Source organism: Sorex fumeus, unplaced genomic scaffold, assembly GCF_029834395.1.
Source record: "Sorex fumeus unplaced genomic scaffold, SorFum_2.1 ptg000037l, whole genome shotgun sequence".
Taxonomy (NCBI): Eukaryota; Metazoa; Chordata; class Mammalia; order Eulipotyphla; family Soricidae; genus Sorex; species Sorex fumeus.
The window spans coordinates 8,917,643-8,933,608 of record NW_026606094.1 but is presented as its reverse complement, the minus strand read 5'-3'; the positions used below and the strand labels follow the sequence as shown (position 1 = coordinate 8,933,608).

The 15,966-nt window shown below is 41.5% G+C and overlaps 1 protein-coding gene across 1 annotated transcript in view; it reads right to left on the bottom strand.

Moving 5' to 3' along the window:
* IQUB (IQ motif and ubiquitin domain containing) overlaps positions 1-15,966 on the bottom strand; it is a 66,707-nt gene that overhangs the window by 45,595 nt on the left and 5,146 nt on the right. The window contains exons 2-3 of the mRNA XM_056118494.1: positions 15,341-15,475; positions 104-265 (exon numbers count right to left, since the gene is read on the bottom strand). Coding sequence (XP_055974469.1) covers positions 104-265; positions 15,341-15,475 — 297 coding nt within the window. The remainder of the gene's footprint in view (positions 1-103; positions 266-15,340; positions 15,476-15,966) is intronic.

Below are 15,966 nucleotides of genomic sequence, written 5' to 3'. Positions count from 1 at the left end.
CCAATCAGGAACAACTTTGTAACTATATCTCATAGTGATTCAATTAAAAATTAAATTAAGGAAATTTTTAAAAATTAAAAACAAAATTCATCAAACAACTAACCAGTTTGTATTCTGACCGTTATAAATTTAGAAATTTGATCTAATCCATATATTGTTCTGACTGGAAACATATTTGGTCGAGCAGAAAATATTTCCAGGTGAATAACATCCTGTGGCTTAACTCCATGTTGTAGTAAAGTTTCATCACTTCTAAGAATCTTTCCTAAAATTGAGATAAAATTGTAGGGAGTGTTAGAAGAAAAATAAGTGCCAAACTTAAGTCCTATATTATGTTCCTCTCCAGCAAGGGTGTATCCTTTTCTTCTACTTTTTAATAAAATTTTGTTTCTTAAAAAGAGGGAAAAGTAAAAGAAAAATTATGTCCCTTCTAAAGGAACAGAAAATATCAAATATGCCTATATAAAAACATAACCACATACCATTCAATTATCAAATAAGAATATTAAAGATGTCCATATCTTGCTAGAATGTAAGCATAAAAATTACTAAGTGATACAGTTAAGGTGATACTACTAAATAATCCATAACCCTCAAATCATCAAATAAAGTATGTAATAACAATATGACTCTTGAAACAATTAAAAGATAAATTTTATAAATGAGTAAAATCATATCAAAGCATTAAGTTCATTATAAATGAGGAAGTATTTTATGTAACCACAGGATATATTCACACAAGAGGATGCCTGATAATTTTACGCCCCACTCCAATGCAGAAAACTAAGTAATCAGAATTATACAGGATGTCTCCCTTATCTGTATTCATTATCAGGAACTCATAAATTAGGTTATGCCAAGGTAAACTAAAATTTAAGTTTGTGTGGAAAGGTATATGTCAAGTACATTGCTTCATTTTTTATTTTTGAATGCTCATAAGTTTTCCTGGCTCTGCACACATGAGTAACTCCTGGTAGTGCTCAGGGAACCAAATGGATTACCTGGCAACCATATGGGTTGCCAGGTATTCTAATTTGGCCTCATGCAAAGCAAACAACCTACCCACTATAGCTTCTGTCCCTGTATGTCAGGTTTTTATGTTGTATTGCTTTAACTTCTACCTACTCTCCTACCACCATTGTTCTGTACTATTATACCTCTAATTATATTTCACTATTTTAAGATATACAAGAAAACTGTATAATGTTACAGGCTGCTGCTTTGTGTCATTAAAAAATTTCAGTGTTTTCTAATATATTCTTTACCTAAATTAGAACTAGTAATTTAAATGTAATAAAGGTTCTACAAAAGTTTTACTCATTTGTAGAAAGATGATACTTCTAGTCTAACTAAGTTCAATAAAAGCACATTCCAAGAACTTTGGATTTCAATACCACATCTTAATTTTATAATTTTCAAGTTAACATAAATGGGAATAAGAGAGATAGTTCAAAGGACAGGAATACCTGCATGGAATGCACAGAACCCCAAGTATGATTGCTGACATGGAATCCTCCCTCCCCAAAGCACCACCAGACCTGAGGCATACTCAGATCTGAGAACAAATAGTCAGGTTGGCACCACCAGACCCAGCATATTGGGGTCCGATTATAAGATCCCAGCTAAAACCAACATGAACACTAGGAAGGTTTTGTGACAGGTTGAATGATGGTCTTTAAACATATGGTGAATTACCTTATACGACAAAAGTGATCACAGATTTTATGATGGATATTTTTAAGATGGAAAGAGTATTCTGAATTATCTAACTATATCCTAAATGTAATCACAAGAGCACATTTAGGAGTCCACCTGGAGAAAGAATAATATTTGACTACAGAGGAAATGATATGACAGAAGCAGTGAGAATGAAGCAAGGGTTCCAAGAGCCCATGAAAGCAAGAAATGCAGTTTTAGAAGAGGAAAAATGAATAGATTCTTCCTAGAACCTCAGAAGAAGAATGGCCCTCCTTAATGGCCTATAACTTTACCCGAGCAAAACTGATTTTATATTCCTATCCTCCAGAACTGGAAGAGAAATAATATATTGAAGTATTTTTGTTTGTTTTGTTTTGTTTGGGGGGGGGGGTGCACACACAGCAGTGCCTGGGGCTTACTCCTAGCTCTGTGCACAGGCATGCTCCAGGTAGCTTGAGGGACCACATAGAGTGCCGAGAATCAAACCCAGGTCAGCCTTATATGTCAAGTGCCCTAATCGCTGTACACCTAACCACTTGGAACTGCTGTAATCACTCTGGCTCCAGTATGTTGTTTTATCCTATTAAGTCTGTAGCTATTTTTTCAACAGTCACTGGAAACTAACATAGGTTCCCAGAGCCGTTCCCTTCTTCTACCTGTTTCTAGAGTAGGCTTAACACCACCAAATGTGAACTTCAGTTCTAATACTAGACAAAAGCAAGTATCTTAGAGGGTGGACAAATGAAACCATACTCTTCTATCACTGCTGGTGAGTCAAATTCTATTGCCTAATAAACACATATAAAGAAGAAACATTAGTGAAAAAAAACAAGAGATTCTCTTGGTGCCAGTGTCAAATTTCAAAGAGATCTTCAATTTTGAAATGTACTTTACAGTTAATGTCAAGCAGGTTTTGTTTGGTTTGTTTTGTTTTGGGGGGTTCACATGAGGCGATGCTCAGGGCTTAACTCCTCGATCTGAAACTGGGAATTACTCCTGGTGGTGCTCCAGAGATTACATGGGATGCCAAGAATCAAACCCAGATAGGCTTCATATAAGGCAAACACCCTACCTTGCTGCCCTATTGCTCTGGCCCCAGTGTGAAGCAGTTTTGTAACTTCTTGAATTCATGTCTATAGTTAAGTACCCATGTTATATAAATTGTCCAAGTTCCTTGAGATTTAGTTTCCCTCTCCCTGCTCCCCTCAAATTTAATCATAATAGTTACCTGCAAGGGTTGTTGAGTGTTTTGTATGACTATGATAATACAGGCATATTATTTTATAGTACAAGCACATAATAAGTAAATTACCCATTGTCAATATGTCATCACAACTACTATGAAAGAATCCATATTAGGGCATCAAATTTTTGTGTACTTTAGCTAACTTGCAACATTGCTTTCTGTAAAACTGCTTGGCTGCTTCGCACCTGGGGGAGAGGGGACTTGGAAAGTGATTTACTGTCCCTGAAATGTATTGTCTCAGTAAAGCACCCTGCAGATTTGAGTAAAGGATAACTCAGGATGCAGGTGGTTGGGGGAAATTGTCCTTTCCTGGAATGTATTGTCTCACTAAAGCACCCTGCAGACTTGGGTAACTCAAAACGAGGATGGTCAAGGGAGATTTCCTAAGGCTTAATGATTCCAGCCATAACCTTGCTTGTGCTGACAATCGATGTACGTAAATGCTGATCTTTGAATCTATAGGCTAAGGAGTGAGGTACTTTTAAATGGATTGGTTAAGAAAGTATATGTTGTTACAAATCTATTGGCTATGAAATGCGCGGGCTTTGCTGTAACGGCCAGTGAAGGCCTATATAAGATCCCCTTTGAAGAAGTTCGGGGCTCTCAGCCACTGCCCGTTTTTGGGGTATGCTGCGGAGCCCCAGCATGCTGGTCTAAATAAACCCCGTTTTTACTCCTGCAGGAATTGTGTCTATCTGGTCTCTCCGCGCCTCCCAGGGCCAGGGAACTCCCGATCCCAACATTTGGAGGTTCCACCGAGATCACCGAGGACCCTGCCCCAGGGACGCAGGATTGAGCCACGGGGTAAGTTAAGGCGCCTCTTTCTGTCTCTTTGTTTCTCCGGTACCGTTTTACTGTAGTTACCGATCGGTGACACAAGCACAGTGGTGTGCAGCACAGTGACAGTGGTGTGCAGCACACTGTTGTGTGTGCGAGCCTTGTGTCTGACAGACGTGTCGGGAATAGACACGGGCCGCAGCCCTGGGGGACGCCCCGGAGGTGGATGAGGGCCAGGGACGCCTGGAGGCCTCTTTTGTGGTAGCCTCGGAGAGGCTACATCTGGTGTGTCAGGAATCATCGGCCGCTCTATTACTTCTCTATTCTTCTTTCCTCTCCAAAAGGCCTTGCGCTTGCGTCATTCTTTTTTGTAGGTTGGATCACGCTCGTCCTTTTTCTCTACCGAGACACCGTCTTTGGAACCATGGGACAATCTCCGTCCACTCCTCTCACTCACTCTCTCCCACTGGTCAGAGGTCTGCTCTCGTGCTCAGAATCTTTTTCTGATTGTTAAAAAGCCTAAATGGCAGACCTTTTGCTCTGCAGGATGGCCGATGTTCCAGATTGGTTGCCCCCCCCCCATCCCCCGAGGGATCGTTCCACTCGCCGCTCATCTTCCAGGTCAAGGGAGTCATCTACCAGCCTGCTCCCCGGGGGTACCCGGACCAGGAGCCTTAGGCAGGAGTGCCAGGCCGGGGGGAGAAGGGGCCCCCACTTACTCTGCTCCTCCTCTGCCCCTGAACCCCGAACTCTCTATTGCCACTCCCGGGCCAGCACTGGCCTTTCCCTACTTCCGATCTCTTCACTTGGAAGAACTAAACCCTCTGGAGGTGAAAAATCATGTGCATGTCCTTTGGGCATATTTGGGAGTCCCAGGGTGACTGGTGAGTGTGGTGCAAACCCGTGTGAAAGAGTGGACCGGTCCGAGCAAGTGCCTAAGTGTGATCTGTGCGTGTATCCATAGTGTGTGTATTTATTATCTTTCTCCTAATTCTGTTTATTAAGATTGTTTAATACGGGTCAGAATTGATCATTAAGATTGTTTAATACGGGTCAGAATTGATCACTTCTCTAAGATCCACAGGAAAGCTCAGGATCTGGGCTTGATGATCAAGAAAGGTAAATTTGACACTTATTGTTCATCAGAACTTCTCTAGCTCCATGTAGAACTTCTCGATTTCTCTTTCATCATAATGAGATGTTGGTGCGTAGACAACGAAGATAGAAACTGCAGGCAGTGAGCCACATCTATTCAAATGTAAACGTCCGATTCGGGTTGTTAGGCATTCGAATGAATCAATGCTCTTGGCCAAGTTTGTGTTGACAAGGACACCGACTCCTCCAACACCTCTTTTATCGCATGTTCCGAGGAACAATTCTTCTCCAGTGTCGAAAACGGCATGGTGAGATTCGTGTCTTCTTGTCTCGGTCAGACCAATGATGTCGTACTTGATCATTCGCGCTTGTACCATCAGGTCCTCGATGGATGCATCTGATGCTAGCGTACGTGGATTGAAAGTACAGACGATCATTTTTGTCTTCCTTCGTTGTGGCAGCCTAGGTCGGCCTTGAGATTTTGTCGGCCTCTCCTTTCTCATCCTTCTCAGTGCTGCCATGTCGGTGAAGCCTTCAGGGTCAGGTGAATGAGACCAGTTGTAGTTACTGGTTTTGGCATATCGAATACACAGCGGATAGCTTGCCAGGCTCTTCCGTGCGGGCGGAATACTCTCGGTAGCTTGCCAGTCTTTCCGAGAGGTATAGAGGCTTTTGGGGTGACCTCTAATCACCCTTGTAGGTGTTACCATATTTGAACCCTATCAAATATGGTACGACATGGAGCTAGAGAAGTTCTATAAAGAAGACCACACCTTCTACAAGATCATTGTGGGTGATTTTAATGCCAAGATAGGACCGAGAAGATCAGCTGAAGAACTTCACATCGGGACCCATGGCCTAGAATGGAACGAACAGGGTGAGAGACTGTCTGAGTTCATCATGTCGACCAAGACCATTCATGGTAACTCACAGTTCCAGAAGGCAGAATCTAAACGATGGACATGGGAGTCTCCCGGTGGACGATTCCACAACGAAATAGACCACATCATATTCAATCGACGGTTTTGCCTGACTGATGTCGCTGTTGTCCCAAAATTTCGAACGGGATCGGACCACCGTCTCCTTCGTGCAAAATTCTACTTCACAGAGCGGGGAGAAAGGGCTGCAAAGTTCAAAAAGAGAACTCCCAGAACGACCACCAACTGGGAACTCTTTGGTACTATTGCGGCAACATGGGAAGATGCCATTGTTGACAACATTGACGAGGAATACGATCGACTGGTTCAGCACCTCCATGAATGTGCGAGGAACGCCAAGAGAGAGATAGCCACAAAAAGTTGCCTATCTTCGAAAACTCTTGAGCTAATTCGCCAGCGTGGTTTGGCGCATGCCTCAGGCAACCGCAAGCTAACGTCCGAGCTTGCAAAGCAGTGCAGAGATGCGATCAAGGAAGACCTCAAAGAGAGAAGAGCAGAAGTACTGGTAGATGCGGCAGAAGCCGGGAAAAGTATTCGTAACGCCCGCCTGTCCTTCGCCAACTATAAGACCAAGATGACTGCCCTCCGACGTCCTGATGGATCCATCACATCCTCCAGAACGGCAATGGAGAAGATTATCCATGACTTCTACTCAAATCTCTTCGATAGCCATGTCCACTTGCCGACATACCAAATTCCACAGGATGGGTATGTCGTTCCCAACGTTCTCCCTTCCGAAATCAGACACGCCATTTCGTCAGTAAAGAAGCAAACAGCACCCGGCCCAGACAAGGTCAGACCTGAACACCTGAAGAACCTGCAGTCAGTACTCATCAATACACTGGCTCGGCTCTTCACTCGCTACCTGTCTGAATGCAAGGTTCCATCTCAATGGAAAACCAGCAGGACCGTACTACTGTTCAAGAAGGGAGACATCCATGACATTGGCAACTATCGCCCGATCTGCCTATTGTCTGTCATCTACAAGTTGTTCACTCGAGTCATCCTGAATAGGATTGGCAGAACACTAGATGAAGGACAACCATGCGAGCAAGCCGGGTTCCGCAAAGGATTCAGCACCATCGACCATATCCACACGATAACCAAACTCATTGAGGTTTCTCGGGAGTTCAAGATGCCGCTCTGCTTAACGTTCGTTGATTTAAAGAAGGCCTTTGATTCTGTTGAGACGGAAGCGGTCATTGCAGCCCTAGCCAATCAGGGCATTCAAGCCCAATACATCAGGATCCTCCGTGAGCTGTATTGCGGATTCACTACCAGGATCTCACCATTCTACAAAGAAGTGATCGTTGATGTCAAGAGAGGGGTGCGGCAGGGTGATACCATTTCACCAAAACTCTTCAGTGCCACCCTCGAGAACATCATGCGACGACTGGAATGGGAAGGAATGGGAGTGAAGATAGATGGTCGGCAACTACACCACCTCCGCTTTGCTGATGACATTGTTTTAATAACACCAAACATCAGCCAAGCGGCACAAATGCTGGCCGACTTTGACCGTGAGTGTGGAAAGGTAGGACTACAGCTGAATCTTACGAAGACAATGTTTATGAGAAACAGCCTTGTTCCTGACGCCCCATTCGCTCTCAATGGAACGACCATCTCCGAATGCAACAGCTATGTGTACCTAGGTCGAGAGGTCAACATGACAAATGACCTGGCACCCGAGCTGCACAGGAGGAAGAGAGCGGCTTGGAACGCCTTCAAGAACGTCGAAGAAATAGCTAAGAGGACGAAGAACCTCCGGCTCCGGGCACATCTCTTTGATTCCACTGTTCTTCCTGCATTAACATATGCCTCAGAGACCTGGGCCCTACACAAACAAGATGAGAACGCCATTCAGGTCTCCCAAAGAAGAATAGAAAGAGCTATGCTTGGAATATCACGTTTCACTCAAATGAGAGAACGAATCCGGAGTTCTGACATCCGTCGACGATCAAGGATCAGGGACGCTGTCTCATTTGCCAAGGTGTCGAAAATCAGATGGGCTGGTCACGTAATGAGATTTAAAGACGACCGTTGGACTAGAACTGTTACTGATTGGATTCCACGGGATGTCAAGAGACCGCGTGGCCGCCCACCTACCAGATGGTCAGACTTCTTTGTCAAGGTCATGAACGATCGGTTTGAGGCCCTCCATGTCCCGGAGCGAAGAGATGCCATTGGGCTACACTAGCACGCGACAGGGACAAATGGAGACGTTACTGGCGCCCGCTCGAGCAAATCGACGACTAACGGGAAGTTAAGTGATTAAGTGATTAAGTGATTGTTCATCAGAATGACCTTCCTTCGGTGTGGATTGGCCCCCACGAGGTTCCTTCTCTCCAAACCTTGTGGCTCAGATAAAGGAGGTAATCTGTGGAAGATCTGCTGTGAAGTTCTCCACCAGGCAAGCATCTGAATAGTCTCTGCAAAGAGGCACCCCTCCTTTGTCTGTCTTGCATCACCATCCACTATGGGGGGGATGGGAGGAAAGCCCACTAGTGAGAAGATTCTGGGAAACTAAGGCAGATCAATTTACAGGCAGAAAATCCTTTTCCCCACCCAGTCTCAGCTAGAGGTCAATTCAAATGCTAATGAAGGCAGTCCAGATGTAAGGCAGAAAGAAAAAAAAAAGGGGTAAAAGGCAGGTAAGAAGCCTAAGAAAAGCAGCAAGCCAGCAAAAGCAGGGAAGATGTAGCAAGCTGAGAGAAGGCAGAACTGTTTTTTTTTAAGGAGCAGAGTTTTTAAGACCACAGCACTAAGTTCGGCTCAGGCACACAGCTGTGGGTCTGCCCAAAGCCAGGCCCACCCAGGTGGAGATGAGCCTCTGAATAAAGGCCAATTTAAGGGAGGTTAGAGTCCCCTTAGGAGAGGCGAAAGTGATAGACCTGGAGAAAAGTTTTGCCAAGGAACCATCCCTTTTCATAGATTGTTGCTTGCAATTAGGAAATCATCTGAGGAGCTTCCAACTAGGTAGTTTTAGATAAGGAGATCTTATTGACCTCTGTAACACCATGTGGCCTGAGTATATTGGGGAAAGATAGCCAGTGAATGGCAGTTTGCATTACCAGATCATTTTGCAGTCAGATCTTTGCAGGTAACAAAAGAAATAGGAGAGTATCAAAGCAGAGGAGGCAGGAAAATGCGAGATCTTATGATTAACTGTTTGACATCAGAAACAAAGAAGCCTATCCCCATGTCTGATAGGAAGGTACTAGTTCCCTGCCTCAGAATTAGCCTTGGCGAAAATATGGTAACATCTTTGTCATAGTTTATTTTGCCGGCTTATATCAACAAAAGCGCTTTCTTGACCCATTTTTAACAAGTGGGAGACTGACTAGTTAGGCTGGGAAATGAGGAGCAGAGTTCCCAATCAGCTGCCCTGGGAACTGTCCCTTCCTTTCTCAGTCCATCAGTTTCTCCCTGCCATTTTTTGAAGGGTCAGATTGATCGATCAACTACAGATATGTGCACATGTACGTGTGGTGTTTTCGTCAGTTCACTGTCTGTCTGTCTGTGTCCGTCTGTCTGTGTCTGACTGTCTGTCTGTCTGTGTGTCTGTGTGGAACACTCGAGTGTTGGAACCAGGCTGAAATCAGAAGTAGAAATTTTAGAGAAGATAGTGACATGCAACCCAGTGATTTAAGAAATGCGGTTGTTTTAGGAACCTGTTAGACAAGGGTTAATCCTTATCAGAAGGTTGAGCCTACAGAGAAAGCAGAATTCTCAATCTAAATTTCTTGTTAGAAGAACATTGATGATTATATTATTAACAGTTGAAATCCTTTTTGAACTTAAGAATCTTGTACTATCTAGAAGAGCTATGGAACTAGAGCCTGAAACTAAAGTGAAATAAGAGTTCAGAGAAAGCAAGAACTTGTCTTACAAGCCTCAGCTAACTTTTATGAAAAATTTGTAAGAGGCAGTTTCCCTTTTCTCACAGAACCTAGCAGGTCTTAGATACGGAGATCTCAGGTGCTAGCCAGGCCTGATCTTTGGGTTGCAGATTCCCAGCTCTAGGCAGGCTAGTCTTTGGTACGAGAGTGGAGAGAGGATTGGAATAAACTGCAACTAAGATCAAGCAGCCTGGCCATAAGGTTTCCTTCCTTTTCCTGCCCATCTCCATTTACCTCCCTGGAGTGGGGGAAACTACAGAATGCTGGCGGTGGGAAAGATAGATTGTTGCCATCCTTTTTGTGCTCACACAACAATTCAAATATTTTCTTATGCTGATATCAAAGTTTGGTTAAAAAAAATCCAAAGGGCTTTTTCTGTGTCTGAAAGCATGTTTGTATTTTTGTGGAATTGTTAAAAAGTATCTGGTGTAGAAAGCTCATGATTTTAAATAATTAAGGTACAAGAATTATTGAAATTAAGCCAAAGAAGGTTTTATCATGTTTTATAAAAATTGATTGTTTATAGGTCTTATGCTGTTATGTTAATGTACATATTTGTATCTGCATTGGATTAGAATATTTGACCTAGAAAGAGTTAAAATAACTATGACACATTAAAACTGGTTTAAAAGTAATGGTTTAGTTTAATCATGAGTTTCTAGAGTTATAAAATTGGTTACAAAGTTTGTCCTACCAGTGCTCTATCTGATCTCTGAGACTCTTGGTAACTAAAATTTCTAGGGCTACTTAGTAATAAGTTGTATTGAATTAGTCTCAGATGTCAGCCTGATAATTTGAAGCCATAGCATTGCTTGTCTAGTGCTTGAAAGTGCATGCTATTATTTTGATAATTTTATTTTATGCCAAGCTTTGTCTCCAGGTATCAACCTAGCCCTGACCTGAGATGCTTTCTGTTTCATGGTAATACATGAGTGTTTTAATCTTTTTGTATTTTGTGTTTTCCTGTAAATCAGAATTTTAAGATGTCTCCTGGTTAATTTCTAATGTAAAGTGATCTTTTGCCCAGTGGATATACCTTGTAAGAGCTTTAATTGTGAGCATTTTTAAGGCATTTTGAATATCTATGGAACTGATCTAATGCTTTTGAAATAGTACTGCAGAGTACAGTTTTGTCATGTTAAGTGAGATGGTTGGTAACTTGTGTCTAAATTTGGGAGATCACATCGTACATTGTACTACTATAGATGTATGCCATAAGTCAGAAAGATAATGGATGGAGATATGGTCAGTGGGAAGAAAGGAAAGGAATTCTGTTAAAGTGAAATTGATTTTTAAATGAATGAAAGTTACAGAATGTATGTAAAGGAATGTGTAGAAGATTTGAGGTTGTTCTAAAGAAAAGGAACTGGTCAAACTGTTATAAGAAACGCTTTAAATCACATGCAGAATTCTTCTAGCACCTTTGTGGTAAGATCTATGGTAAAGATGATTGATGGATTATCTGGACTCCTGTTACAGTGCTCTTAAGATCATTGAATTTTTCAAAAGTTGCAGAAATCAAGGGTTTTGACATGGGATTAAAAACATGTTAAACGGTATGCTTTATCTCTACAGATTTTAGCTTCTCTGACTAGGACCCACAGCAAACAGGTGTATTACATCTCTGTGAGTAAAGTGAAATACTTGCTTTTCTCTTCTTTTGTACCTTCAGTATGTTTTTTGATGTTTCATGGCACTATGTTGGTTTGCATAAATCCAGATAAGTCTTTCCTCTCTGTAATAGGGTCTACCCCTCATGCAGACAGGAAAAACCAGCCATGGGACCCCAAAGCCCTCTTCCAGGGAAACAGTCAGGGGATCTGTCTAAATGACAGGAGCAGGGATTTAACAGGTACTGTTTCAAGAACCCTACAAACCTCAGAGCGACCCTAGAGGCAGGCTGGCTCGAGAAAAGACTGGAAACCATCACTGCTATGGAGAATGAGGAATCTAGGACTCTGCAATGACTAACTCAGTCTGGGCCTACTCTCAGCGTCAAGGAAAAACCTGGAAACCAGGATTTCTCCCAGCCCTGAAGAAGGGATGGGATGGATTCCTTTCTGCCAGGACATCTCTGTGGAAAACGAGGACCAAAGCCACAACCCAAGGGCTCGAGACATCGCGGGACATCTTCTGGCCAGGCCTGAGTAGCTCTGACGTGCCAGATAAGATTAATGAAGATTAATGCCACTATTGTTGTGTCTCCTGTCTTTAGCTGATCCCCAGGACTTCTCAGTAAATAATTGGGTATCCCAAATGGAGAGTTCTCTAATCTTACTGTGTTTATGCAAAAGAACAAGCCAGGTTTGTTAAACTATCTTGCAACGTTTTAAAATGAAGGTGGAGAGAAAACCATGTTTCTGTAAGTAGCTTTTTGTAAGAATCAGATTCTAATTCGACAGAGGTAATTGAATAAATGTATTCTAATCTTGATCTAAAAGGTACCCCCTTTGGGGAAATTTAGATAAAACTTAGTTTACTGTCTGTAGGTAAAACAGCCTAATCTGTAAAGGGAACTCAATATTATACATGTTGTCACTAGTCTGATACGAGCATTGAAAGCCAGAGCTTTACTAGGGTGAAGCTCATCTCAAAATGCAGAATTGCTTCCCCCCGGTCTGAATTGGCCAAAGTGTCGAGAAAGGCATCTAAACTGGTTAAATTAGAGTAGATTAATATCTAGTTCTAAAATACTGTGAATTTTCTTTCTATACTTTATTGCATCTCATTTTCTGTGAACAGTCATTTGGAGAGAACAAGAATATTATCAGCTCTTAATTTCTGTTGCATCATGGGATTAACAACTCCTGAACCAATGCAATGGAATATTATTAAAGGGTTATGTTTTAACACTAGTGAGAACCATCTTCCATGGGGAGGAACTGAACAGCAAGTAAGATAGAAGTAATTCAGAACTGTGCTTTCTGTGCCATTAATGAACCTAGTGGAAATCCTGAGCCTCCTCTCCTAACACCTGTTCAGCATCAAGGAACTTAGAGGTGAATCGGCAGCTTGACCTTATACAAATGATCAAATGTTCATATGTTCAAGGTATAAATATATGTTGGTTCTCATTGATAGCTTCAGTATATGGGCAGAAGCTTTTCCAGTCTGTACTGAGAAAGCCAGAGAATGGCTTGGTGTTTCTGTGACCATTAGAAAAATCTGAACACAGGAAGTTATATTATCAACCAAACCTGTTTGTAGAGTTAATCCTTTTCATTGTTTTAATGATAGAGATGGGTATGGCATTATGTTGCTTTGGTTTCTGTTGCTTTAACTCTTTTTAAGACCTCATGGAGAAATCTCTCACATCCCTGTTCGAGATAATCTCCCAAAACCTGAGAGGACTCGACCTTCGACCTGTTGTTCCTCAAGAACAGAGGGCTTTGCTCTGATCTGGTGGAGGGATGCTGTTTCTACGCAGACCACACTGAGGTTGTCAGAGACTCTATAGCCAAGCTACGGGAAGGCCTTGAACGATGTCGGAGAAGCCTGGGAGAATTGGTTTGAGTCTTGAAGGTCCTCCTAATTCTGGGCAACAATACCGGACTCTACCCACTGAGGAAAGCTACTCTTAACCACGGGTCCTCGAATTAGGCCCCGACCCCGCCATGATCTCTAGGATTAGAGATGCTCATGAAAAGAAGTGGGGAATGAAAGAATCCATATTAGGGCATCAAATTTTTGTGTACTTTAGCTAACTTGCAACATTGCTTTCTGTAAAACTGCTTGGCTGCTTTGCACCTGGGGGAGAGGGGACTTGGAAAGTGATTTACTGTCCCTGAAATGTATTGTCTCAGTAAAGCACCCTGCAGATTTGGGTAAAGGATAACTCAGGATGCGGGTGGTTGGGGGAAATTGCCCTTTCCTGGAATGTATTGTCTCACTAAAGCACCCTGCAGACTTGGGTAACTCAAAATGAGGATGGTCAAGGGAGATTACCTAAGGCTTAATGATTCCAGCTATAACCTTGCTTGTGCTGACAGTCGATGTACGTAAATGCTGATCTTTGAATCTATAGGCTAAGGAGTGAGGTACTTTTAAATGGATTGGTTAAGAAAGTATATGTTGTTACAAATCTATTGGCTATGAAATGCGCGGGCTTTGCTGTAACGGCCAGTGAAGGCCTATATAAGATCCCCTTTGAAGAAGTTCGGGGCTCTCAGCCACTGACCGTTTTTGGGGTATGCTGCGGAGCCCCAGCATGCTGGTCTGAATAAACCCCGTTTTTACTCCTGCAGGAATTGTGTCTATCTGGTCTCTCCGCGCCTCCCAGGGCCAGGGAACTCCCGATCCCAACATTATATTATTTCTAAAACTTATTTGCAATTTATTTTTGTTTCCTCAACTAAGATGCAATAATTAGTTGTCTGAATACAAAAACATATTACCACTAAAGGACATTCATTATAATAGTTTTCTAAAAAATAATTTTAAAGCTGGGATAATTGATTTTCTTTGAATTATAAAGGGAAAGGGCACTAGATGGGTATGTTTTAATTTTTTTTCTTAGCTTCACATTTTCCCACAAAAATGTTTTTATTTTCCTGGAAACTCTCGTGATGTCTTTTTGACTTAAAACCAAAGCATAAGGATGTGTGCTTAACTTAATAACAAAGCATTAGGATATGTTTATATCACTCTCACTGTCTTCCCGTTGTTCATCAATTTGCTCGAGTGGGCCCAGTAACGTCTCCATTGTGACAATTGTTACTATGTTTGGCATATCGAATATATGTCACAGGTAGCTTGCCAGGCTTTGCCGTGCGGGCGAGATACTCTCGGTAGCTCTCTGAGAGGGGCGCAGGAATCAAACTCGAGTCGGCCATGTTGGCCGCTTGCAAGGCAAGCACTCTACCCACTGCACTATCACTCCAGCCCATGTTTATATATTCAATAGAAACATGTGTTGAACCATGTTAATTTTGCTAATTATATCTCAGTTTCAAAAACTATGTTCTCTCATGACACAAGGTTAATATAAAGTCAATTCAAAGATTGACTAAAAAATACAACTAGACATCATGGGAATGTAAGTTGACTTTAATGTATAGATGTCTATAAAATTTTCAGTGTTCTTCTAATTCTATATATTCTCAGTAATCATCTGTATTTTTATTTGGTTCCCTCCCCATATAAAACTAGTTTACTTTAAAATTCTTTCCAGTTCCCCAAATTTCCACATTTCTCACCTCTCAGGGATTAGTACATGTACTATCACTTTTATTAAGTGAAGTTTTCTAGTACCTTTCTCCCTATTCTCATGGCTTTTTTGTCTTTATTAAAGCACTAAACATAATATATCAACAAAAAAATTTTCTTTTTGGTTTTTGGGCCACATCTGGCTGTGCTCAGGGCTTACTCCTGGCTTCACACTCAGGGTTCACTTCTGAACAGCTGGTATTGAGCGGGTGGCAGAATATGTGGTGACAGGGATTGAACATGGGTCAGCTGTGTGCAAGAAAAACACCTGACCTGCTGTATTATCATTCTGGTCCTAAATTATATGGCAAATATTGTATGCACTTTCTTAGTAGTCAGAAAAAAATAATAAGACAGGCATATATTAAATCATTGAATATAAAATCAGAACTATGCTCAAATAGTAAATATCAAGGTATTTGGTCTTATAAATCAAAGCTTTAAGTGTTTACATTTTAAAACTAATTAGAAAGTAAGCTTACCAGCATATCTCATCTGTAGTACCTCTGGTGGAATATTTAATAGTTTTGAAAAATAATTCTTCAGGCCTGATAAATTGGAATCCACTCTAAAAGGCCTTATAATTTCTTGACCACTGGGAATAAGTACAGCTTTTACTGTAAATAATAAAAAGAAAAAGAATCATAGAGCAAAAGTCAACAAATTACAGTCCAGAGCAGAAACAGAATTCTGGGCAATTTTTTCATTACATGGAACAGAAATCATCTGTTACATACCCTTATCAAAATCTCATTCTGAGTTACTTAAAATTTTCTACGACAAGTGTCCAACATTCTGCTATAAACGTTTGCTTTAAAAATCAAAATCTCAAGAATTAGCATCAACAATCAATACCTACTACCCCAAATCTAGCTCAATGTTTAGGTTTCTCTTCTGTTCCCTTCTATGAAGAGCATTATGCACTGAGCGTTACCTCCTTAATCAGACTGCCACAAGAAAGAAATAAAATTAAAATTAAATTTTAATAACATCAAACTGTCTTTAAAGGAAATAAAATTAAACAACATCCAATGTCTAGTCAATGTTACTCCGATACAAGCATAAGAAACATTTCAGAAAAATCAAAAAATTGTTTGCTCTATTAGAA